This window comes from Bison bison, unplaced genomic scaffold, assembly GCF_000754665.1.
Source record: "Bison bison bison isolate TAMUID 2011002044 unplaced genomic scaffold, Bison_UMD1.0 scf7180017864146, whole genome shotgun sequence".
Classification (NCBI taxonomy): Eukaryota; Metazoa; Chordata; class Mammalia; order Artiodactyla; family Bovidae; genus Bison; species Bison bison.
The window spans coordinates 779,878-806,579 of NW_011494718.1; the positions used below are offsets into that span (position 1 = coordinate 779,878).

Here is a 26,702-nt window from a genome sequence, read left to right on the forward strand (position 1 = left end):
CATTAAGGAAAAAGATACATTTTTATTTTTCTATTTATTTTGGATTATGCCTTAATGTTTTACCTATGAATTATTTACAGTGTTTTCTTCTAACTTACTTTATTTATTCTTGATAAGTTTTGATTATGTTTGAAGTCTCTTCTAATTCTTTATATACAATGGTTTAGTCGCTAAGTCGTGTCGGACTCTTGCAACCCCATGGATTGTAGTCTGCCAGGCTCCTCTGTCCATGGGGATTCTCCAGGCAAGAATACTGGAGTGGGTGGCCATTTCCTTCTCCAGTGGATCTTCCCAACCCGGGGATTGATCCCTGGTCTCCTGCATTGCAGACAGATTCTTTACTGACTGAGCTACAAGGGAATAAAGGTCTAAATCTAGACTATCCTTCCTTCCTTCTGGTTATCTAATAGGAGTGGATATAGCTCAGGTTGCTGCTGCTGCTGCTAAGTCGCTTCAGTCGTGCCCGACTCTGTGTGACCCCATAGATGGCAGCCCACCAGGCTCCCCCGTCCCTGGGATTCTCCAGGCAAGAACACTGGAGTGGGTTACCATTTCCTTCTCCAATGCATAAAAGTGAAAAGTGAAAGTGAAGTCGCTCAGTCGTGTCCGACTCTTAGCGACCCCATGGACTGCAGCCCCCCAGGCTCCTCCATCCATGGGATTTTCCAGGCAAGAGTACTGGAGTGGGGTGCCATTGCCTTCTCCGATAGCTCAGGTTACATATTTCTAAATATACAACATATTCAGATCAGTACATCTTTTCTTTACCCACCCTTCAATTTTGTAAAATAAATACATTCAAAGTGCCACTTAATTATTTTATTGATCAATTTCTGTTTGTAACAAATTCATATATATATATATATATACTCATTTCGTTTTATTAATTTGGCTCTTTTCAAAGTTTTCCATTTCACTTGTTTTACCCTGCTAAGCTATTATTTTTGAGCTATCCACAGTGATACTTTGCTGTACAACAGCTATCATAACTCCAGTTCCACTGTTGGCTCATATGTCTGCCTTCGTCAATGATGAGGGCAGGGAGCTTATCTGTGTTCCTCATGACACCCAGCACACTGCTTTAGAGGTGGCTATCAGGTGAGTGTCAGCAATTCACGTGTCAGCTGAAGTTCATTGTGTATAATCCTAAAATAAAACAATGTAAGAATTTAAAGAGGTTTTGAAAAACATGTATTCAATAATTTAGGGATTTGAAAACTGAGGTTGACTTTCCCCAGGATACTTAAATCTGTAGTTACATTCCTGAAATTAGACCCTTGAGTTTACTTGTTACTGTTATAATAGTAACGTTGCACTTTGGTGGTTAGTTTTGGTGCTAATTTTCCAGATCAAAGTTTGCCCCGTATTATTTTTTTCAATGATAGGATGGATGATACTTTTTATTGAAGTTAATCAGGGCCTACTAATCATTCTAATCATTTTGTGATTTCTAAATTTTATTTCAAATTGCCATTATTGGCCAAAATTTCATGAAATAGTGATATTTTGCCATGATGCTGCTGCATTTATAGCTCATAAAAGTTAATTTAAATTATCAGAGTTTGACAGTTAATATTGCACAATATAGTGAAAAACATCTAAAATAAGATATATTTTGAGTCAAACACTTAATGCTCTACTGGACTCAGTAATGGGTTTTTTTTCCTTATAAGAGATGTGACATATAATATATCACATTTAACAATACCTAGTATTGTTGAATATGAAGAACCTGTAAGGTGGTGCCATTGATATGAAAGGCAACATTTGTCTGCTCTGTTTCTAGCTTTAATTTGGAAGGTAAATGCATCTTATTACTTCTTATTATCATCACTTTGACTGAGTTTACCTATTAAGTCAGACAACTTGTAACTCTTGCAAATTTTAAAAATAAAACCTGAAATAATCTCCATACTGGAGTGGGTTGCCATTTCCTCCTCTAGGGGATCTTCCCAACCAGGGAAGTTAGGAGTTGAGGAGTTATTAAATTATCTGTCTGTGCTTGCACTCATTCATGTCTGACTCTGCAACACTTTGGACTGTAGCCCACTAGGCTCCTCTGTCCATGGGATTTTCAAGGCAAGAATACTGGAATGGGTTGCCATTTCCTCCTCCAGGGTATCATCCTGACCCAGGGCTTGAACCCACATCTCCTGTGTCTTCTGCATTGCACGCATATTTTTACCCACTGAGCCATCAAGGAAGCCCATTATTAAATATGGAATTGACTATATAATTTAGAGCATAAAGTTCCCTTAGTATTCTGCTACAGTCAATTTTTATTCAATAAATATTTATTGGGTGTCTAATTCCATATCAAGCTATTGATAAGTGTGGAAATAACATTTTTAAAAGAAAAATGTAGAAATCATAACTTTTTGCTATTTAACTCTAGTGCATTTCCTATTTTTAAGTTGAATTATAACTATACATTATGTTCTGCATATCTGTGTATATATATATATTCATATGCATGTTTCTAGATATATGATATCTTTGCTTCATCTACAGTGGTCATAGGCTTTAATCTCTATACTGGCAAAAGGTTTAACCTGAGCAATAAATATTTTTCAGTGAATATCTATTACCTTCTTTGGTGTTTATCTATTTTACAATATTACTAATTATTATCAGAAAAAAGTGAGACCATTTTAAAACAGAAGTTATTTGATTTTATTCTTTGTAAGTCAGAGATTTATGTAACTGAATTTTTATCTTTAATTATTATATGCTAATTTTTAATGATTTCCGAATGACCCAGAGGGATGGTATGGGGAGGGAGGTGGGAGGGGGGCTCAGGATGGGGAACACGTGTACACCCATGGCGGATGCATGTTGATGTATGGCAAAACCAATACAATATTGTAAAGTAAAAAAAATAAATAAATAAAATCATCATCATAATAATTTTTTAAAAAACAAAAAACAATCAGACTTAGAATTAACTTATTTTCTTATTTTCTAGATTTTATGTGTTTTAATTGCATTTCTCTTTGGTAATTTTGTTTATTCAGATTATGACAGTAGTCACTTACCCATCCTTTTCTATTGAATTCTCATTTCATGTCACTTATCCTAACTTTGGGGCCTATAATATTGAGTGTAAGGTGTTTTCTTGGGTTTCCCAGGTGGCTTACAGGTAAAGAATCTGTCTACCAATGAAGGAGCCGCAGAAAACAAGGGTTTGATCCCTGGTTGGGAAGATCCCTTAAAGGAGGAAAATGCAACCCACACCAATATTCTTTCCAGGATAATTCCATAGACAGAGGAGCTAGTCAGGCTACAGTCTGGGGCCTCAGAGAGTTGGACACGACTGGAGCAACTTACCAGACACTTAAGGGGTTCTCTATGCTAGGAAGTTATAGTTAGGCAGAGGAAGTGTGCTAGCCATGATTCTTGTTCTCAAACAATGAAGACTGGCTAACTTAAACAGAAAACAATAGGAGCAAATTTATTATTATTTATATAAGGAAATTATTTTTTAAAAGTTTTGCAAGGAATTTATAGAATTAGACTAATAGAAAAAGTGAAGAGACAAACTGAAGGAGGAATCTCAGCAAGAGCATGTTGAATTATTCACCTTGAGCATTTCCATGACTTCTAAGGATGCTTGCTCCTAACTACTAGAGTCTAAGCTCTGTCGTGCACTCTGGGGCTCTGTTCTTTCAATAAATATTTATTTATTATTTTTTTGACTTTTTATTTTTTCCAGTTGTATTGAGATATGTTAATCATTGACATATAACATACTGTTTTAAGTGTATAACATGCGTTTAGATTTGTGTATATTGTGAAATGATCATCACAATATTTAATTAACATCCACCACTATATATAGCTTACACATTTTGTTGTTGTTATTGTTGTGATGAGAACTTTTAAGATCCACTCTCTTAGCAACTTTTAAATATATAATATGGTATTTTTTTTTTCAATTTTCTTTTTCTTTTTTTTAATTTAATTTTATTTTAAAACTTTACATAATTGTATTATTTTTGCCAAATATCAAAATGAATCCGCCACAGGTATACATGTGTTCCCCATCCTGAACCCTCCTCCCTCCTCCCTCCCCATACCATCCCTCTGGGTCGTCTCAGTGCACTAGCCCCAAGCATCCAGTATCGTGCATCGAACCTGGACTGGCAACTCATTTCTTACATGATATTTTACATGTTTCAATGTCATTCTCCCAAATCTCCCCACCCTCTCCCTCTCCCACAGAGTCCATAAGACTGTTCTATACATCACTGTCTCTTTTGCTGTCGTCACCTTTAGTCACCACGCTGCGTATTACCTCCTCAGGAATAACTGAAGTATGTACCTCTGACCACATTTTACCCACTTCACCCACCCTCAGCTCTTGCCTCTGGCAACCAACAACTGTTCTCTGTATCTATTGAGCTCTATTATGTGCCAGGCTGTATTCTAGGAGCTGGCATTTTGGCAGTGACCAAAACAGTGAACAAAATAAGTTTTCTGCCCACAAAAAGCTTACATTTTTTGTACACAGGCAAAAAACCTATGAACATAAATGGAATATGAAATATATTAATAGACAATAAATTCTAGGACCAAAAGAAAAGTAGTGAAAGTGGGATGGAAAGGTATTTGTATAGAATTTGAAAAAGTGAAACAAGCCATGTGGATATCTGAGAAACAGAGTTCCTGACAAAAGAAAAAGACTGTAAAAAGATTATGAAGTAAGAGTAAATCTGCATGCTCAGGACACAGCAAGGAAACTTCATGGCTCAAGTGGAGTGACAGGGATGCTAATATGAGATGAGATATAGAGAATAAGAAAACTCTTGAGAGTCCCTTGGACAGCAAGGAAATCAAACCAGTCAATCCTAAAGGAAATCAATCCAGAATATTCATTGGAGGGACTGATGAGGCAGCTGAAGCTCCAATATTTTGTCCACCTGATGGGAAGAACTGACTCATTAGAAAAGACCCTGATGCTGGGAAAGATTGAAGACAGGAGGAGAAGGAGATGACTGAGGATGAGATTGTTGGATGGCATCACCAACTCAACTGACATGAGTTTGAGCAAGCTCCGGGAGATGGTGAAGGACAGGGAAGCCTGGTATGCTTCATTCCATGGGGTTGCAAAGAGTAGGATACTTCTGAGTAACTAAACAACAACATATATAGTAAGATATTTATGTGTGAAGATTTTGTATTATCTTATAGGCTTTATATATATATATATATATATGTATATATATAAGTACTTTAGATTTCCCTCTGAGCAAAATAGAGAGCCTATATCAGTCAGCTTAGGCAATTTATGATGTGATAAAACTGAAAACTGAAAGTGTTAGAGGCTCAGTTGTATCCAACTCTTTGTGACACCATGGACTGCAGCTCACCAGGCTCCTCTGTCCCTGGAATTCTCCAGGCAAAAATACTGGAGTGTGTTGCCATTCCCTTCTCCAGGGGATCTTCCTGAGTCAAGGATTGAGCATGAGTCTCCTGCATTGACAGGCAGATTCTGTACTTTCTGAGCCACCAGGTAAGCCCTTATGATGAGTTAACAGCTCCCAAATCTCGGTGATTAGAGCAAAAAACACTTACTCCTTACTCTTATTGTATGTCTGCCATTGTTTGCCTGTAGCTCACTTAAGAGGATTTAATACAGTATCCAGTCTGATGGAGAAGCCTTTTTTTGGAACATTGCAGTCATAGCAGAAAGAATAGAAGCAATTTAATCAACCATATTTGCTCTTAAAAATTATTTCTAGAGATAGACACAAAAACACAGTTTGTGCTCACATGACATTGTCCAGAGTAAGTCACATGACTAAGCCCAGTCAGCAGGGTAGAGATGTATAAGTATCTCCTAGAGAGGGGTAACAATCAATAATTTTTAAATGTTGACACAATTTATAATACACTCATTGGATAATATTCAGCACAGAAGTAATCTGACTGGGCATTTAAAAATTGTATCTATGCCAAGAAGAGACTGCTGTGAGGAAGGCACAAAGCTTATAGAGAACTTCCTTTGTACTTACTGACTTTGCTCCACTAGTCTGAGGTCAAAGTAGAGAATAGTGGGTTTTGAGTTACCTTCTTACTCTCTATGGCTTAGTGGGTTTTTCTAAAGGTGGTGAAAGTTTTCTGAGAGGGTAAGTAGATCTTATAATGGCTAAGCTTTAAAAGGAAGACTGAAATTTGAAATAAAAAAATCAAAAGCTATGTACAAGAAAACAGCATCAAATCTGGATGACATTAGAAAGAAACTAAGACAACTTAAAGCCATGTTTTTATAAACCTGTAGTGTCATACATAATTGTATATGCATATATTTAGCTATTTAGTCATTTGAGCATCTAGATTTCTCCTGTTCCTAAACCAGTGCATTTCCCATTCTTCATAGGACCATTGTAAAAGCCAGTGTGAAATGTATTTTTGCTTTCTATTATGAAACCTCATTTTATTTATTAGAAATTTTATGGGTAAAGTTATGCTAATAAAAGATGTTTCAGATTAAAAGAATTGACCATTTTAGATTTAAAAAATCAACTTCATTGCTTGTCTATCTGTCTCCTGGATTTTGAATTGCAAAGTATTTTCTTCTCTGACTTTAACCAGCAAGAATGACTCAATGTAGGTAATTTAGTTGCTGTATGATCCTCAGATATTTCAGTTTCATTATCATTGTTTTATGGTACCAAATGTTTCAGTTTAAATCTTCCTAAAATTTGCAAATTTTGATACATCTAATATTTTACTATATCAGTACGTAATAATAACTATGTATATATGCTTAGTCACTCAGTCATGTCCGACTCTTTGCAACCCCATTGACTGTTGCCTACCAAGTAACTCTCTGTTCATGAGATTCTCCAGGCAGGAATACTAAGATGGATTGCCATTCCCTTCTCCAGCTGATGTTCCTGACCCAGGGATCAAACCCTGGTCTCCTGCATTGCAGGCAGATTCCTTACCATCTGAGCTGCCTATGTAGGTATAAATTAAAATGTGCTACTAAAAAATCTAACTGGGAGCAAAAATACAATTCCTTGATTTTTTTCCCTACCACTTACCTCACTTTTCTTTCTATTATCGATTTAGTATATATAATTAGCTGTTATAATAGATCCATAAATAATAAGTTGAAATACTACTTCTAACTGGCAAGGAAAAAAGGAAAAAACATACCCAACTAAATGCAGAGTGCCAGAGAATAGCAAGGAGAGATAGGAAGGTCTTCTTAAATGAACAATGCAAAGAAATAGAGACAAATAATAGAATGGGACAGACTAGAGATCTCTTCAAGAAAATTGGAGATGTTAAAAGAATACACAGAAGAACTATATAAAAAAGATCTTCACGACCAAGATAATCACGATGGTGTGATCACTCACCTAGAGCCAGACATCTTGGAATGTGAAGTCAAGTGGGCCTTAGGAACCATCACTATGAACAAAGCTAGTGGAGGTGATGGAATTTCAATTGAGCTATTTCAAATCCTGAAAGATGATGCTGTGAAAGTGCTGCACTCAATATGCCAGCAGATTTGGAAAACTCAGCAGTGGCCACAGGACTGGAAAAAGTCAGTTTTCATTCCAAGCCCAAAGAAAGGCAAAGCCAAAGAATGCTCAAACTACTGCACAATTGCACTCATCTCACGTGCTAGTAAAGTAATGCTCAAAATTCTCCAAGCCAGGCTTCAGTAATACATGAACCGTGAACTTCCAGATGTTCAAGCTGGTTTTAGAAAAGGCAGAGGAAACAGAGATCAAATTGCCAACATCTGCTTGATCATCAAAAAAGCAAGAGTTCCAGAAAAACATCTATTTCTGCTTTATTGACTATGCCATAGTCTTTGACTGTGTGGACCATAATAAACTGTGGAAAATTCTGAAGGAGATGGGAATACCAGACCACCTGACCTGCCTCCTGAGAAATCTGTATGCAGGTCAGGAAGCAACAGTTAGAACTGGACATGGAACAACAGACTGGTTCCAAATAGGAAAAGGAGTACGTCAAGGCTGTATATTGTCACCCTGCTTACTTAACTTATATGCAGAGTACATCATGAAAAATGCTGGGCTGGATGAAGCACAAGCTGGAATCAAGATTGCTGGGAGAAATATCAATAACCTCAGATATGCAGATAACACCACCCTTATGGAAGAAAGTGAAGAAGAGCTAAAGAGCCTCTTGATGAAAGTGAAAGTGGAGAGTGAAAAAGTTGGCTTAAAGCTCAACATTCAGAAAATTAAGATCGTGGCATCCGGTCCCATCACTTCATGGCAAATAGATGGGGAAACAGTGGTTGACTTTATTTTTCTGGGCTCCAAAATCACTGCAGATGGTGATTTGCACCCATGAAATTAAAAGACGCTTACTCCTTGAAAGGAAAGTTATGACCAACCTAGACAGCATATTGAAAAGCAGAGACATTACTTTGCCATCAAAAGTCCGTCTCTTCAAGGATATGGTTTTTCCAGTGGTCATGTATGGATGTGAGAGTTGGACTATAAAGAAAGCTGAGCGCCGAAGAATTGATGTTTTTAAACTGTGGTGTTGGAGAAGACTGGAGAGTCCCTTGGACTGCAACAGTCCATCCTAAAGGAAATCAGTCCTGGGTGTTCATTGAAAGGACTGATGTTGAAGCTGAAACTCCAATACTTTGGCCCCCTGATGCAGAGAGCTGACTCATTGGAAAAGACCTTGATGCCGGGAAAGATTGAGGGCAGGAGCAGAAGGGGACGACAGAAGATAAGATGGTTGGATGGCATCACCAACTCAATGGACATGGGTTTGGCTTGACTCTGGGAGTTGGTGTTGGACAGGGAGGCCTGGCGTGCTGCAGTTCATGGGGTCATAAAAAGTCAGACATGACTGAGCCAACTGAACTGAAGTGAAAAAAATATTCCATGCAGGGACGGGCACAATGAAATACAGAAATGTTAAGGACCTAAGAGAAGCAGAAGAGTTTAAGAAGAGATGACAAGAATACATAGAACTATACAAGAAATTTCTTAATGACCTGGATAACCACGATGATATGGTTATTCCCCTAGAGTTAGATTTGTGGAATGTGAATTCAAGTAGGCCTTAGGAAGCATTACAGGTGGTGCAAGTGACAGAATTCTAGCTGAACTCTTTAAAGTCCTAAAAATGATGCTGTTAAGATGATTCTGTTAAAGTGCTGCACTCAGTATGTCAGCAAATATGGAAAGCTCCACAGTGGTCACTGGACCTGAAAAGGACAATTTTCGTTCCAATGTCAAAGAAGGGAAGTGCCAAAGAATGTTCCAACTACCATACAATTAGACTCATTTTACATGCTAGCAAGGTTACCTTCAAAATCCTTCAAGCTAGGCTTCAGCAGTATGTGAACCAATAACTTCCAGATCTACAAGCCGGGTTTTCAAAGGGACAGAGGAAACAGAGATCAAATTGCCAACATTCATTGGATCCTGAAGAAAGCAAGGGAGTTCCAGAAAAACATCTATTTCTGCTTCATTGGCTATGTTAAAGCCTTTGATCATGGGGATCACAACAAACTACAGAAAATTTTTAAAGAGATGAGGTAAGACCAGACCATCTTACCTGTCTCCTGAGAAACCTGTATGCAGGTAAGATGCAACACTTAGAATTGGACTGAACAACTGGCCCACTCAAAATTGGTAAAGAAGTACAGCAAGTCTGTATATTGTCTCCCTGCTTATTTAACTTATTTTCAGAATACATCATGTGAAATGCCAGGGTGTATGAATCACAAGCTGGAATCAAGATTGCTGGGAGAAATATCAACAACCTCAGATATGCAGATGATATCACTCTAATGGCAGAAAGTTTTGAGGAACTAAAGAGCCTCTTGATGAGGGTGAAAAAGGAAAGTGGAAGAGCTGGCTTGAAACTCAACTTGAAAAAACTAAGATCATGGCAAATAGAAGGGGAAAAACTGGATGCAGTGACAGATTTTATTTTCTGTGGCTCCCAAATCACTATGGATGGTGACCGCAGCCATGAAATCAGAAGACATTTGCTCCTTGGATGGAAAGCTATGGCAAACCTAGATAGTATAATAAAAAGTAGAGACTTCACTTTGCCAACAAAGGTCTGTAGAGTCAAAACTAAGGTTTTTCTATGAACAAATGTGATAGTTGGGCCAAAAAGAATGCTGAGCACCAAAAACTGAATTGTGGTGCTGGAGAAAACTCTTGAGAGTCCATTGGACTGCAAGGAGATCAAACAAGTCAATCCTAAAGAAAACCAACCCTGAATATTCATTGGAAAGACTGATGCTGAAGTTGAAGCTCTAATACTTTGGCCAGTGATGCGAAAAACTGGAGCATTGAAAAAGACCTAAAGCTGGAAAAGAATGAAGGCAAAAGAAGAAGGTGCTTCAGAGGATAAGATGTTTAGATAACATCAATGAGCATGAATTTGAGCAAACTCCAGGAGATAGTGGAGGACAGAGGAGATTGGTGTGCTACAGTCCATGGGATCGCAAAGAACTGGACATGACTTAGTGACTGAACAGCAACTAAGGAATAAGGTAAGACATTTAATCATTTAAAGCCTACAGAAATAATAGGAATGACACCACTCAAAAAGACTACGAAATGTTCTTTCTCTGAAAAGTGAACTTAATGACGTGCATTTTATAATATTTTGGCAAATTAATTTTGAACAATTTCCTCTTTTAACTTAAAAAATTAGAAAAAGGTTTTGGTGTCTGGCACATCATAATCCCCATCTATTCAAGACCAATTATTTACGTCCTGTATGGCTCTCCAGAAGGGTGGCTCTTAGATAAGCTATTTTAATGTAAACCCTAATTGTTGAAGTTTTAAGTGTAATTTTATTGATAGCTCTAGTTGTAGTTACTGTATTATTGTACATTTAAAACTTATTTTGGAGTCAATGTGCTTATGTGTCCAAGCTTGCATGTGTGTACACACTCTTTCATGCACACTGACACGTTTCATGTATGCACACACACAAAATGGAATTTCTACGTTTTGGGTAGAAAAGTATCATTGAATATGTATAAATATCAGTAAATTGAGGAAAGTTTTCAGGAGGATACTCTGGATAGTTCACACTCTGACAGTCCAACATATTCTTTCAGAAGGTGAAATGGACTAATCACACCTGACCATTTGGCAGTTATTGATTTTTCTTCACCAGTCAACCATTAACCCTAGATAATTTGCCTCTTGAAATTAACTTTCCTGTATTGACTTCTTTTAAAAGTTTTCCTTTTTAAAAAATTCTCCCGTAAGGAGGAGAAATAATTCATTTTTTAATTAACCAACATCTTTCACAAATTTAACTGTTTTTCTCAAAGTAGAAAAATAAAGTTTGTTTTTATGCTTAATAGTGAAATAATGTATTATTGCTAGATAACCAACCTAAGTGATTTACATGGGTTGTGGGGACCGAAAATTATATTAGAAATAAATGTGAATTGAAGTCTTGAGTTTAACTATATGCATAATAGCCATTAATCACCATAAGTATTTTATTATCTTATTATCTTCTAAATACTCCTAAAAATGATTTAAGGCACATATCCAACATCTTCTAATATATAAATTAGTACAAATGCACTGCAATTGATTATTTAGAGACTGGCATATAAATTTACCAGGATTACTAGAAATTGGCTATGTTCATTAATGAAAAACTGTTCTACCTCTGACTGTGCTGTACTTTATATTTCACCAGAAATTTTTAACAAATTTTCACCCGATTATAATTAACTTGTCATCAGCCTGTTTACCACCATTCACATTTTCTACTTTATTCCAGATGCTGCTCCTATGTAGGTCGGCGTGGAAATGGGCCTCAGGCGATCTCTATTGGCAAGAACTGTGATAAATTTGGAATCGTCGTTCATGAACTGGGCCATGTGATAGGCTTTTGGCATGAGCACACGCGGCCAGACAGAGATAACCATGTGACTATCATACGGGAAAACATCCAGCCAGGTGAGGGGCTGTACAGGGAGTCAGATTTGAGGCTGACTAAACATCTTTTAATAGGACTGTGCTGTTTACATTTTAATTTCTTACAAAATATGAATGGTTTTGTTGATATTGTGGCTCAACATTTTCCTTGATTAAAAAATACCTATTATGGTGCTGATTTGTTCCTGGAAATCAAATGATCTTATGCTATTTTTAGATTTGCTTTTTTTTTTTTTTTAAGATTTATCTGTTTTATATCTTTGGTTCTTTCAAAAAAAATGGTGAACCATAAATTAATATTGTTAAATTTTCAAAAAGCATTTTCTATCCTTAGTTCTATAATTTATGTTGTTGGGATTTAAAAAGGGTCCAGGGTTTGTCACAAAATGTGCTGCTACCATAAAAATCTATATTATATCAGATAGTTCCATGAGAAAATTCCAGTAAAGTGAGACATTTCCAGGATAGCCCAAATATTTTCTTGAGATTTTCTCTCAATCTTGACTACCCTAAAGACAAATTCTTAAGAATGTTTCAAGTGTCAGTAGTTCAGTAGTTAATATGTATTTAAATTTAATTTCCTCTGACAGTTAGTGTGCAATAATAACCTCATTTATAGTTTTGCATTTGTTTTACCTTTCATAAATTCATAAAGATAAGCACATTTCAATTGCCAAAAGAAAACCCCTATTGTTTAGAATTGTTTTATAAGATTGTGTGTATTTCAAGCATTGTTGTTTAGTTGCTAAGTCGTTTCTGACTGTTTTTGCAACCCCATGAACTATAGCTCGCCAGGCTCCTCTGTCCTTGGGATTTCTCAGGCAAGAATATTGGAGTGAGTTGTCATTTCCTTCTCCAGGGGATCTTCCTAACCCAGTGATCAAACCTGCATCTCCTGCATTGCAGGCCATGTGTTATTTCCTTATTCATAGCCAGTTTTAAGTTATTAATACAAACATTGAATTCCTAAGAATTTCCTGTGATTAACAGCATTGACCTATTTAGTCGCTCACAACATATTTGTACCAATTATTTATTGAGGCACTATTAGATATTGGAGATACTTCATGAAAATTACAGAGCTTAGTGTAGCTATGCCTATATATATATATAAACATTGTAAACAAGTGAGAAAATGAGAATAGTCATATGTTGAGAATACTGTCAGTCCAAGCAAGGTGTGACAAAATGTGCTTTAGCAAGCCGGAAGATGTCACAAAAGAACTGAAATTTAGAAGTAAAGGGTTTCTAAGTTCAGAAAAGACTGATGGAATATCTAACTGGGAAAAAAAAAAAAAGGATCATGATCAAAGCTACAATTACAGATAATTAGATTATTTTCATCTGCTCATAGGGCTGCATAGTAAGTTACAAGTGGGAGATTAGTTGGTAATTACCAAAGGGGATTAGATCATAAGGATTTTCTATAAGAAGCCAGGAAATTTATCCTGGCTTTTATCCTAGAGATTTTATCCTCTAGCTACTGGAGAATAATCAAAGGATTGAAAGCAGAACAAGTTCAGATGTAAAAGAGAAAAAGATTTCTTTCAGCTTGTAAGTATTATTAACTGAGAATGGGGTTATGGGAGTAGGGAGAATGAACCTATTAGAAGCTTAAATAAGTAGTCTACAAGAGGTGACTGAGTCCTCAGTTAGGGTGGTGTAGACCAAGAAGATGAGGAAATAACATTTCAAAAATATTTTAAGAGAAGCACTATATGAAGGATGTGAAGGAAGATCTTCAAAGTTTTATTTTAGGCAACAGGGTGAGTGGCGGCACCATTAAATGAAGTAAGCTAAGAAATATGGATAAAACAAAAAGCAAAATACTCTTAAGAGGGAAAAGACAAATAATAATTTCATTTAGCATATGTTTGAATTTGAGAAGCCTTCAGATGAATGAAGTAGAGATATTTAGCAGACACAGGAAAGGTGAATCTAGACTTTAGGACATATCTAGAAAGGAATTTGATACAGGATTTGACTGTTTAGGAAAATGTTGGAGAAAGAAGGAAATAAGATTTCAGGTAGAATACGGGGAATAGCAGCATTTAAGTTACAGTTGGAGAAAATCTCTCAAAAGATTAAGTTTGGTCTAAGGGGTAGGAGAAAATTTAATGAGTGTAATGTTACAGGGAAGAGATCATTTCAAGAATAAAGAAGTATTCTGTAGTGTTGAAAGAGAAGTAAATAAAATCTGTACTCTCAGTATGGAAGACTAACTCCTGAGCAGCTATCAAGGTTCATCTAATACTTTTTTATCACTGGGAGACAAAGAGGAAATAGTATTTCTGATGATTACTCCAACTACCAATTAAATGAGAAAAAGTTTTCTATTAACTACAGTTAAGTTTCCTCTATTATGTTGACAAAATAACTTATAAAGGAAGTAACTTCCAAGAATGTTTCTTGCTCTTAAAATTAGGACTCTGGTTCAACATAAATTTACACACCTACAACAAGCAAGAAATGTATAAAAAAGCATGTAAATATATAATACTTAACATAGTGCTAAACTAATTATGGCTTTTCTTTTTTGTTGTCGTTGAGTCACTATTCAGGTTGACAGAAAAGAGTAATTTATTTAGTGAGATGTTCTGAGTATTTGGAACTCTGTGCACATTTTGTCACCTGTTTTTGGATTCAGCAATATTCTCAACATGTGACTATTCTCACTTTTCTCATTCACTTGCAATAATTTGTATGTATGAACTGTTGGCCCTCTATATTTGTAGGGTTTTGCATCCATAGATTCAACCAACCTTTGAATCAAAATTTATTCATTGTACTAAACCATTTTATATAAAGGACTTAAGCATCCACAAATTTTGGTATCCAAGAGGTTCCTAGAACCAATCTTATGCAGATACTGAAGGCTGATTGTAATTCTAATATGAAAGAATTCATGTTGGAGAATAACTTTCAACAGATCTGTGACTTACTCAGAAACTTAAGATCAAGTGTTATTCTAGGGCAATGTCTGGTAAGTGTCAACTTTAGCTTTGCATTCATATGCAAAATTAGTGAGTATGTACGATAGGAGCCAGTTTTGTACAAGGATTGGATTACTTTTAGATTAGTTTTAAGCCATTTTAGAAGAGGCCTTCAAGAATGAGGCTTTTCATTTTTTTTAAAAAAATTGTTTAGGATGAGTTCTCTGGTGCTTTGTATCTCTGATTTTCTTTTCCCTTCTTTCCTAAAATAAGTCTAATTTTCTTTACGGAGTCCATATATGGCTGTGTTCTTTTTGACCACTATGTCACATACGTGGTAAATGCTCAATTATATGCTTCAGAAGGTATTACTAAAGTTGCTTCATGTTCCACTTTCAGAAATTTTTATGAAACATTTTGCTTTACTTAAGGAGTATATTCACATATTGTGCTTAGAAGTTGAAATATCCAGTAGATTATAGGTTAATATTAATAAAATCAGCTCCATAGCTTTATAAACATCACACTTAGAATTGGATATACTAAAATATACTTACTATTTTTTAATGAAGGGTAGAGTTATAACACTTGCTTCTATCAGAGGTTAAAGACAATGTGAAGTATTTCCTGAGAAGAGTAATAATGGCCACAGAGATTTGTAGAACATGTATCTTATTATTTGGTCTGTTAGTTCACTGAAAACTATTTAATGTGTGAATTCATTGTAAAGGTGAACTAAAACACTTTTAGAGAAGGAAATGGCAACCAACTCCAGTATTCTTGCCTGGAGAATCCCGTGCACAGAAGAGCCTGGCAGACCATGGTCCACAGGGTCAGAGAGAATTGGACATGACTGAAGTGACTAAGCACAAAACACTTTACTCTGGGCTACAGGTTCTACAACTTAAGGCTGATTGTTTCATCTTTAATGCTTAAGTGATTTGGGGGGGGGGCTCCAAAATCACTGCAGATGGTGACTGCAGCCATGAAATTAAAAGACACTTACTCCTTGGAAGAAAAGCTGTGACCAACCTAGACAGCACATTAAAAAGCAGAGACATTACTTTGCCGACAAAGGTCCGTCTGGTCAAAGCCATGTTTTTTCCAGTAGTCATGAATGGATGTGAGAGTTGGACTATAAAGAAAGCTGAGCACAGAATAACTGATGCTTTTGAACTGTGGTGTTGGAGAAAACTCTTGAGAGTCCTTTGGACTGCAAGGAGATCAAACTAATCTATCCTAAAGGAAATCAGTCCTGAATATTCACTGGAAAGACTGATGCTAAAGTTGAAACTCCAATACTTTGGCCACCTGATGCAAAAAACTGACTCATTGAAAAGACCCTGATGCTGGGAAAGATTGAAGGTGGGAGGAGAAGGAGATGACAGAGGATGGGATGGTTGGATGGCATCACTGACTCGATGGACATGAGTTTGAGTAAGCTCCAGGAGTTGGTGATGGACAGGGAAGCCTGGAGTGCTGCAGTCCATGGGGTCGCAAAGAGTTGGACAGGACTGAGCGACTGAACTGAGTATGTCAGTCTTCTTATCACTCGTACCAAAGGTATTATGCTCTGTACATCACTCACTTTCTTTATTAGCTTTTGGGAAACTTTTTAATGTGATATTTTCAGATTTAGTAATAATATAACAATTGGAATAAAATTTAAATAGTTGCATAAACATTGTAATAGTTCTGTTCTGAACTCCAACCTTGAGTTTGGAATCTTAATACCTCAACTTTAAATTTAGATGTTTCAGAATGAGCCATAAAAACAGCCTTCTTTGGCTGCTGAAATTGTGAAAAATGGATCAGTGAAACCTAAACTCTATCTGAGGAAACATTTCTTGAACCACTAATGTAGATCTACACATTTAACACTATGTTCTTTTCAGATTTCAAGAAATAATATTACAATACAGATACAAAGAGGCAATTGAGAAATCTGTTAATGTGAAGATGTCCATAAGTTAAAATGGCAGTCATGAAAAGTAAAAAAAGAAAAATTAAATCCGGAAGCATATTCTTCTAAAAAGCCTTCTGATTAGAGCTTCCTTTTCATCAAAGAGAATCTTGTTTCAGTTTTGAGTGAAACATTCTGTTGTTATTTCATCTTTAGTGACAAATTCACATAGCAAACATTTGAAATGTGTGTATATACAACATATAATATTTCCCATTGTTTCATAGAAATCATTTAATACAAATAGGAAGATTTATTTATCTAAGCCAATAGAGTCATAAGAGAGAGTGGGAAACTCATTTGGTAAAAAGCATAGCTTTTATAATCACAATATTGAAAAAAAAATAGTCATTTTTTTTAAAAAACAATATTAAGAGAAAGTGAAAGACTATACAAAGAAAAATCCAAAGTATGCTTTTGGTAATCTACCTTTTTGCCAAAATTAACTTATTCAGTTCAGTTCAGTTGCTCAGTCATGTCCAACTCTTTGCGATCCCATGGACTGCAGCATGCCAGGCTTCCAAGTCCATCACCAACTCCTGGAGCTTGCTCAAACTCATGTCCATTGAGTCGGTGATACCATCCAACCATATCATCTTCTGTCATCCCCTTCTCCTCCTGCCTTCAATCTTTCCCAGCATCAGGGTCTTTTCCAATGAGTTAGTTCTTCACATCAGGTGGCCAAAGTATTGAAGTTTCAGTTTCAGCATTAGTCTTTCCAATGAATAATCAGGACTGATTTCCTTTAGGATTGCCTGGCTTGACCTCCTTGCAGTCCAAGGGACTCTCAAGAGTCTTCTCCAACACCACAGTTCAAAAGCATCAATTCTTTGGCACTCAGCTTTCTTTATAGTCCAACTCTCACATCCATACATGACTACTGAAAAAAACCATAGCTTTGACTAGATGAACCTTTGTTGGCCAAGTAATGTCTCTGCGTTTTAATGTGCTGTCTAGGTTGGTCATACCTTTTCTTCCAAGGAGTAAGTGTCTTTTAATTTCATCGCTGCAATCTCTATATGCAGTGATTTTGGAGCCCAGAAAAAATAGTCTCTCACTGTTTCCCCATCTATTTGCCATAAAGTGATGTCACCAGTTGCCATGATCTTAGTTTTTGGAATGTTGAGTTTTAAGCCAACTTTTTCACTCTTCTCTTCACTTTCTTTAAGAAGCTCTTTAGTTCTTCTTCGCTTTCTGCCATAAGGGTGGTGTCATCTGCATATCTGAGGTTATTGATATTTTTTCCTGGCAGTCTTGATTCCAGCTTGTGCTTATCTAGCCTGGCATTTCCCATGATGTACTCTGCATATAAGTTATATAAGCAGGGTGGCAATTTACACCTTGAGTTACTCCTTTCCCAATTTGGAACCAGTCTGTTGTTCCACGTCTGGTTCTAACTGGTGCTTCTTGACCTGCATACAGATTTCTCAGGAAGCAAGTAAGGTGGTCTGGTATTCCCATCTCTGGAAGAATTTTCCACAGTCTGTTGTGATCCACATAATCAAAGGCTTTGGCATAGTCAAAACGTGGTCCACTAGAGAAAGGAATGGCAACCCACTTCAGTATTCTTGCCTCAAGAACTGCATGAACAGTGTGAAAATTAACTTCTTAATGAAATTCACTAATATTCTTTTAGGCTGATATTCAAGTGTACATAGTGGCGCTGCTGCTGCTGCTGCTAAGTCACTTAAGTCATGTCCGACTCTGTGCGACCCCATAGACGGCAGCCCACCAGCCTCCCCTGTCCCTGGCAAGAACACTGGAGTGGGTTGCCATTTCCTTCTCCAATGCATGAAAGTGAAAAGTGAAAGTGAAGTTGCTCAGTCTTGTCCAACTTTTAGCGACCCCATGGACTGCAGCCTACCAGGCTCCTCTGTCCATGGGATTTTCCAGACAAGAGTACTGGAGTGGGGATGTCCTCTTTTGCGTGTACTTGGGTATTTGTTTGTAAATGCAGCATCATGAAGCTCAGTGATTAGCTTTCGGTAGAGAGGAGTTAGAGGACTGGGAGGGTTCTTCTGTTCTCTTTTCTGTCTGTTAAGAGGTTTCTGAAACATTTCCTGTGCCTGATTCCTAGGTCAAGAGTACAATTTTCTGAAGATGGAGCCTGCGGAAGTGAACTCACTCGGAGAAAGCTATGATTTTGACAGCATCATGCATTATGCTAGGAACACCTTCTCAAGGTTGGAGTCTCAGGTTATACCTCTTGACTTTTAATTCCTTTCCTCTGTGTGGCTCCTTACAAAGTAGGCTTAGCATAGAACTAGAACAACTTTTAAATATTGCTGCTGTAGAGTACAAAAAATACTTGCTTGGTATTTATAGCCAATACCAGGCATTTGAGATTTTAAAAACACATTTCTTATCAAAATATATTCAAAGTAGAAATTTTAATGGTATAAATTATTTAATATTACTAATCATACAAAAGTTCAATTGAAATGATTACCAAACCAATCAGCATGTTAAATTGGCAAGCAGTGTTAATAGAAATTAGGCATTGCAAATACAGAGCTCAGTTGTTGAATTGGAATGTTATATTCTTTTTGTGATTTGTGTTTTTATTGTATATTTTCTGTTGCTCAAGTACTAATTATACTTGAAAATAGCTATAGTAAAATAATTCTCAGAAAACATTTTAGAAAGATATTTTGCTTCATATAATTTAGAATTCTGCCATTTCCTAATCTTAGAATTATTTTGTTAGTGACTGAATGCTAATTTTAAGAGTGTAATAAATTTGAGTTTTGATCTATTTCACTCTAAAGAAGTTATCATCAAGGCAATAGTTTCCAGGTAAGTAATATGAAGCTGTTTAAGCCATCTCTTTTTTTCCCATTTTATACCCATTTTACACTCATATGTCCATTCCACTCATTCTTTTTTTATCATGATGTGCATTTCACAACTCATTAATGTTTATGTTTAAAGGCAATGTTTCAATCTGAAACACACATTTTCCCTTATTCTGTACTCCTTTTGTGTCTTTAAATGGTTGCTTTTCCATAAACCACAAGGTTCATGCAGTTTATCACCCCCTACACCTACCTTGGTGTTGCATGACAACTAGCCTTGACATATCAGTTTTCTTATTGTTTCAAAATTTGGGTAGTCACTTTTCCTAAATAAACTTATATTCCTATAGTGAAAGAAACTGTATGTATCTGTGAGAAGAACTGATCCAATTCACATTTTTTTTTCTGATTTTAAAGATGATTATTAACTCATACATACAGTGAAATAAAAATTACAGGAGAGGAAATATTTGGCACAGTTCTCAGGCACCACCTTCAAAGTATTTGAAAGTTTTTTTTATTATAATAAAGAAATCTCAATATCAATGGCAACCCACTCCGATATTCTTGCCTGGAGAATCCCATGGAAAAAGGAGCCTGGTGGGCTACAGTCCATGGGGTCACAAAGAGTCGGATACAACTGAGTGACTAACACACACACACACAATATCAAATGTACCATATTATCTATTTTTAAATGTACAATTTGATAGTATTAAGTTCATTCACATTGTTATGAAACAGATCTCCAGAAACTTTTCATCTTGCAAAGCTGAAACCCTATATCCATTTATTAAACTCTCCACTCTCCACACCCCTACCCCAACCTCTGATAACCACTTGTCTACTTTCTGTTTCTATGAATTTGGCTAGTTTAGGTACCAAGTAAAATTGCACAATATTTATCATTCTGTGACTGTTGTTTTTTCCCCACCTAGCATAAGATCCTTAAGGTTCATCTATGTTGTAGCATGCAGCAAAATTTCCTTCCATTTTAAGGCTGAATAATATTCCACTGGATATATATTGACACTTTGTTTATTCATTCATTTGTTCATGGATATCCGAGTTGCTTTCACCTCTTGGCTACTGTGAATAGTGCTACCATGAACATGTGTATGTGAATATCTCTTCAAGAGCCTGTTTTCCTTTCTTTTGGATATATACAGAGAAGTGAGATTGCTGGAATGTATGGTAGTTCTATGATTGTTTTTTGAAGAACCTCAATCAATTTTTTCATAGATGCTGCACTATTTTGCAATCTATCAACAGTGTATAAGGGTTCCAGTTTCTCCATATCCTCACCAACATGTTTTCTTTTCTATTTTTTCAAGTTTTGATGGTAGCCACCCTAATGGGTATGAGATAATATCTCATTATGGTTTTGATTTGCATGATTAGTCATGTTGAGAATATTTTTCTATGCTTGTATATTATCTTTGAAAAAATATATATTCAAATCTTCTGCCTATTTTTTCATCAGATTACTTCATTTTTCTGTTGTTGAGTTGTAGGATTTCTTTGTGTATTCTGGTCTCTTATCAGATATATATATATATATAGTTGGATGGCATCACTGACTCAATGGACATGAGTTTGAGTAAACTCCAGGAATTGGTGATGGACAGGGAAGCCTGGCGTGCTGCAGTCCATGTGATTGCAAAGAGTCAGACACAACTGAGCGACTGAACTGAACTGATATATATATATGTATATATATATAGGAAATATTTTACCTCCTTTTCACCCTTTTTATTGTTTGCTTTGCTATGCACAAGCCTCTTAATTAAAAATGCAATCCCACTTACCTATTTTTGCTTTTGTATCCTATGCTTTGGGTATCATATCCAAGAAATCATTGCTATATTCACATTGCAACAAAAAGGATAAAATATCTAGGAATAAACCTACCTAAAGAGACAAAAGACCTATATGCAGAAAACAATAAGACACTAATGAAAGAAATCAAAGGTGACACAAACAGGTGGAGAGATATACCATGTTTTTGGATTGGAAGAATCAATATTGTGAAAATGACTATACTACCCAAAGCAATCTACAGATTCAATGCAATCCTTATCAAACTACCTTTAGTATATTACACAGAACTAGACCAAAAAATTTCACAATTTGTATGGAAACACAAAAGACCCCACATAGCCAGATCATTCTTGAGAAAGAAAAATGGAATCAACCTTCCCAACTTCAGAATATACTACAAAGCTGTAGTCACCAAGATAATATGGTACTGGCACAAAAACAGAAATATAGAACAATGGAAAAGGTAGAAAGCCCAGAGACAAACCCACACAGCCATAGGCACTTTATCTTTGACAAAGGAGGCAAGAATATATGATGGATAAAAGATAGTCTCTTCAATACGTGATGCTGGGAAAACTGGACAGATACATATAAAGAATGAAATTAGAACATTTCCTAACAAAAATAAACTCCAAATGGATTAAATATCTAAATATAAAACCAAAATCTATAAAACTCTTAGAGGAAAACATAGGCCGAACACACTTTAACATAAATCACAGCAAGATCCTCTCTGACCCACCTCCTAGAGTAATGGAAGTAAAAACAAAAATAAACAAATGAGACCTAATTAAGCTAAACGTTTTTCCACAGTGAAGGTAACTGTAAATAAGGTGAAATGAAAATCCTCAATTGGAGAAAATAATAGCAAATGAAACAACTGACAAATGATTAGTCTCTAAAATATGCAACCTATTCATGCAGCTCAAAACCAGAAAAACAAACAAACCAATCAAAAAGTGAACATCTCTCCAAAGAAGACATGCAGATGGCTAATGAACACATGAAAAGATGATGCTCAATATCCCTCATTATTAGAGAAATGCAAATCAGAACTAAATGAAGTACCATCTCACACTGGTCAGAATAACCATCATTAAAAAAATCTACAAACAATAAATGTTAGAGAGGGTGTGGAGAAAAGGGAACTCTCTTGCACTGTTGGTGGGAATGTAAATTGATGCAGCCACTATGGAGAACCACTCGGAGATTCCTTAAAAAAAACTAGGAATAAGTCTACCATATGACCTAACAATCTCACTACTGGGCATATACTGAGGAAAAAATATTTGAAAAAGACACATGAATCCCAGTGGTCATCTCATCACTATTTACAATAGGTAGGATATGGCTGCAACCTAGATGTCCATCTACAGATGAATGGATAAAGAAGTTGTGGCACAGTGGAATATTACTCACCTATAAAACTAGTGCATTTGAGTCAGATCTAATGAGATGGAGCCTCACTATAGAGCATATTATAATAATAGAGCTTATTATACAAAGTGAAGTAATGAAGTAAGTTAGAAAGACAAATATATATTAAAGCATATATATGTAATCTAGAAAGGATGATACTGATGAACCTATTTGCAGCACAGCAAGGGAGATGCAGACATAAAAGAACAGATTGTAGAAACTGAGGGAGGAGAGGGTGGCAAAATTGAGAAAATAGCTTTGAAATATATATATTACCATATGTAAAATAATGGGAATTTGCTTTATGACACACACAACTCAAATCTAATTCTTTGTGACAACCTAGAGGTGTAGGATGGGGTGGGAAGTGGGAGGGAGATTCAAAAATAGGTATGGCTAATTCATGTTGGTATATGGCAGAAACCAACACAGTATCATAGAGTAAGTATTCTCCAATTAAAAATAAATTTAAAAAATGAATTTTAGATTTTGAAAAAAATATATACTTTTTCTAGGGAAAATTTGAATGCCACCACTAACTTTATACTCACCATATACATTTTTAAAATTATTTTATTTTAATGGGAAGCTAATTACTTTACAGTATTGTGGTGGTTTTTGCCATGCATTGACATGAATCAGCCATGGGTGTACATGTGTCCCCCATCCTGAACCTCCCTCCCACCTCCCTCCCCATCCCATCCCTCAGGGTCATCCCAGTGTACCGGCTTATACAGAGTGAAGTAAGACAGAAAGAAAAACACCAATACGGTATGTTAATGCATATATATGGAATTTAGAAAGGTGGTAATGACAACCCTACATGCAAGACATCAAAAAAGACAGAGGTGTAAAGAACAGACTTTGGGGCTCTATGGGAGAAGGTAGGGAGGGATAATTTGAAAGAATAGCACTGAAACATGTATATTACCATATGTGAAATAGATTGCCAATCCAAGTTCATCATACACATTTAGCACACGATTTTTTTCTACTTTGGTTAAAGTATTTTAAAAGACAGACACACAGTTTAAATCTAAACACTGATATATTTCTCCTTTGATTGGTTTGAGTTTGAAAAATATATATATTTGTAAGGCATATGTGTCTTAATTTGATGACTTATGTGTGACTTGTTTCTGATTTTTTTTTTTCAGGGGGATGTTTCTGGATACCATTCTCCCCTCACGTGATGATAATGGCATTCGTCCAGCAATTGGTCAGCGAACCCGCTTAAGCAAAGGAGATATTGCACAGGCAAGAAAGCTGTATAGATGTCCAGGTACTGCACCACCCAAACTCAGAAGCATAATTGAGTCTGATAGTGCTTTTCCAGATGAATGAGCCACAATTAACTCAGCTCTTTACTTGTCTCTTTTCATGCTCACGAGTAACTGAGATGCTCAGTTCAAAGTTACTAATCATAAAATGAAATAGAAGAGAATTCTGGAATACCCATTGGTATAATTAAAAACAAATTGCTAGAAATCAAATTTCAAAAGCAGGGATAGTAAGCTTTATTTCCTTTAATTTAATGAATAAAAAAATATAATTGTTATTAAATAGTTGCATGATTTCATAGTCAGATTATGAGTTTCCTTGCCAACATAACAAGAATATCCTTTATTTCAACTTCAGAATTCGATCCTGAATGATCTTTTATAGCAAGTACTAGTACTTTGGCCACCTCATGAGAAGAGCTGACTCATTGGAAAAGACTCTGATGCTGGGAGGGATTGGGGGTAGGAGGAGAAGGGGACGCCAGAGGATGAGATGGCTGGATGGCATCACTGACTCGATGGACATGAGTCTGAGTGAACTCCGGGAGTTTGTGATGGACAGGGAAGCCTGGCGTGCTGCAATTCATGGGGTCGCAAAGAGTCGGACACGACTGAGCAACTGAACTGATCATTAACAGTATATAAATTTAAATTTCATTAGGTGGAATTTATAACTTCGTTGCAAAAAACAAAGTTCTAATCATGTTACTAGTGAACTACTAGTTTGTTTTTATGTTTGTTTGCTAGTTTGTTAATATGTTTCCTATTAGATAAGTTTGTGAAAAAAGATTAAAGACAGGTCTTAATAACAATGTTCCAAGGGATCACTAATGCCTTACTGGTCTAAGAAAAGATAAAGCAATTTATACCCCAATGGGAAAAAAAAAAAAAAAAAAGATTCTGCTTTCAAATTGGAATTTCTTCATATCCTAGTACCTCCTGTATATGCAACATGCTTTGAAATAGCCTATATCAAAGAACATGCTTAATTTTGCTTAACACAGCATTTTCACTTTTTTGTTGTTGTTGTTATTTATGGGAAACTAATACCTGTGAAATTCAGTTTTTGTTCCAGATACTAATATCATAAATAGTAAAATAGTTCTAAAAGTTTTAGTTGTCTGCTTTTCCAATTTATACAGATATTCAGGATAAGATGGGTAAATTAATCATTGAAGTTTACATAGATTCTCATGTTTAAATTTTATTTATATATATTTAATTATTCAGAAGTTATATTAATTAAGTTTACTGTGATTATTGGTACCAGTCTAGGAAACTTTCTGATTGGGTAGCTGATTCATTCACAAAATGTAATATTTGCTCATTGACATATAGAAATGTCCACGTGGGGCAGAGAATGGTCTCATCTTCCCTTTATCCCAGTAGTCAGCAGTCTGCTGGTGAAAGAGATACTCACTGGGATGTGTGAGTGGTGGTGTGTCTTTATAAATAAGTCATTTGTTCTCTTGGTCTCTCTTTTTTGGGGGGCCTTTTTTGCCTTGTGACTCCCATTTTCTAAATATATTCTCCAATTATTTGATCTAATTTTAAGATTACTCCCCTTTTTTTAAATTTCTAAACTCCTGATACTGAGCTCTTCTAATATAGTTTCTGATCTTTATTTGCATTTTCTCTTAATATAGTTTTTCTATAGTCCCATAACCTTTTGCCTTATATTTCATACCTATACAACTGTCAACCCTAATATTCTCTTAGTAAATCTTCATCAATTAAATGTAAAGTAACATAATGAAATTAAGAAAAAATAAATATCTAAAAATAAAGAGGCTTTTGAAGATTAGAATCATGTTATGTAAAAGTGTATGTGTAGTCACTCATAGATGTAGTCACAATAGACGTTTACAAATTTAAAAGTGGTGTTAAACATACAGTGTATATACAGAATATCTACATCTATTGGATGTACATCTGTGTAGAGGTTGTAGGGATGGAAGACCAGTTTCATTGTGCAGGGAATTTAAATACTGGCAATTTTTTAAACACTTGAACATTAAATTTATTTTTTAAATTAATATGAGGTTCTTTTTAGTTACAGAAAATCTGTAATTCCTGATGTAATTCTCTGAAATTTCAAAGAGAATATCACTTATATGTGTTTATATATAATTCTTGGCTCAAATATGTTGCCAACATGCAAAAAAAAAAATAGTCACTTTCTTATTTATTCATACAGACCCATTTGTTCATAAAACATTTCTTAGTTCAGTTGACAGTACTACACACAGATCGTTCCAAGCCAAAACTGTGGAGGGCATTCTCTCTTCACCCCTTTTACTGCCACACTTCCTACAACTAATCAGTCCTGCTGCCTTCTTGGTATCTATCTCACATTCTTTTTTTTTTTTTTCTTTTAAATTTTATTTTATTTTTAAACTTTACATAATTGTATTAGTTTTGCCAAATATCAAAATGAATCCGCCACAGGCATACATGTGCTCCCCATTCTGAACCCTCCTCCCTCCTCCCTCCCCATACCATCCCTCTGGGTCGTCCCAGTGCGCCAGCCCCAAGCATCCAGTATCGCGCATCGA

General features: G+C 35.8%; 1 protein-coding gene across 1 annotated transcript in view; it reads left to right on the forward strand.

The window, feature by feature from the left end:
* Positions 1–26,702, forward strand: part of TLL1 (tolloid-like 1) — a 332,306-nt gene that overhangs the window by 179,002 nt on the left and 126,602 nt on the right. The window contains exons 6-8 of the mRNA XM_010840705.1: positions 11,779–11,957; positions 18,910–19,015; positions 24,025–24,149. Of these exons, the coding sequence (XP_010839007.1) occupies positions 11,779–11,957; positions 18,910–19,015; positions 24,025–24,149 (410 nt within the window). The remainder of the gene's footprint in view (positions 1–11,778; positions 11,958–18,909; positions 19,016–24,024; positions 24,150–26,702) is intronic.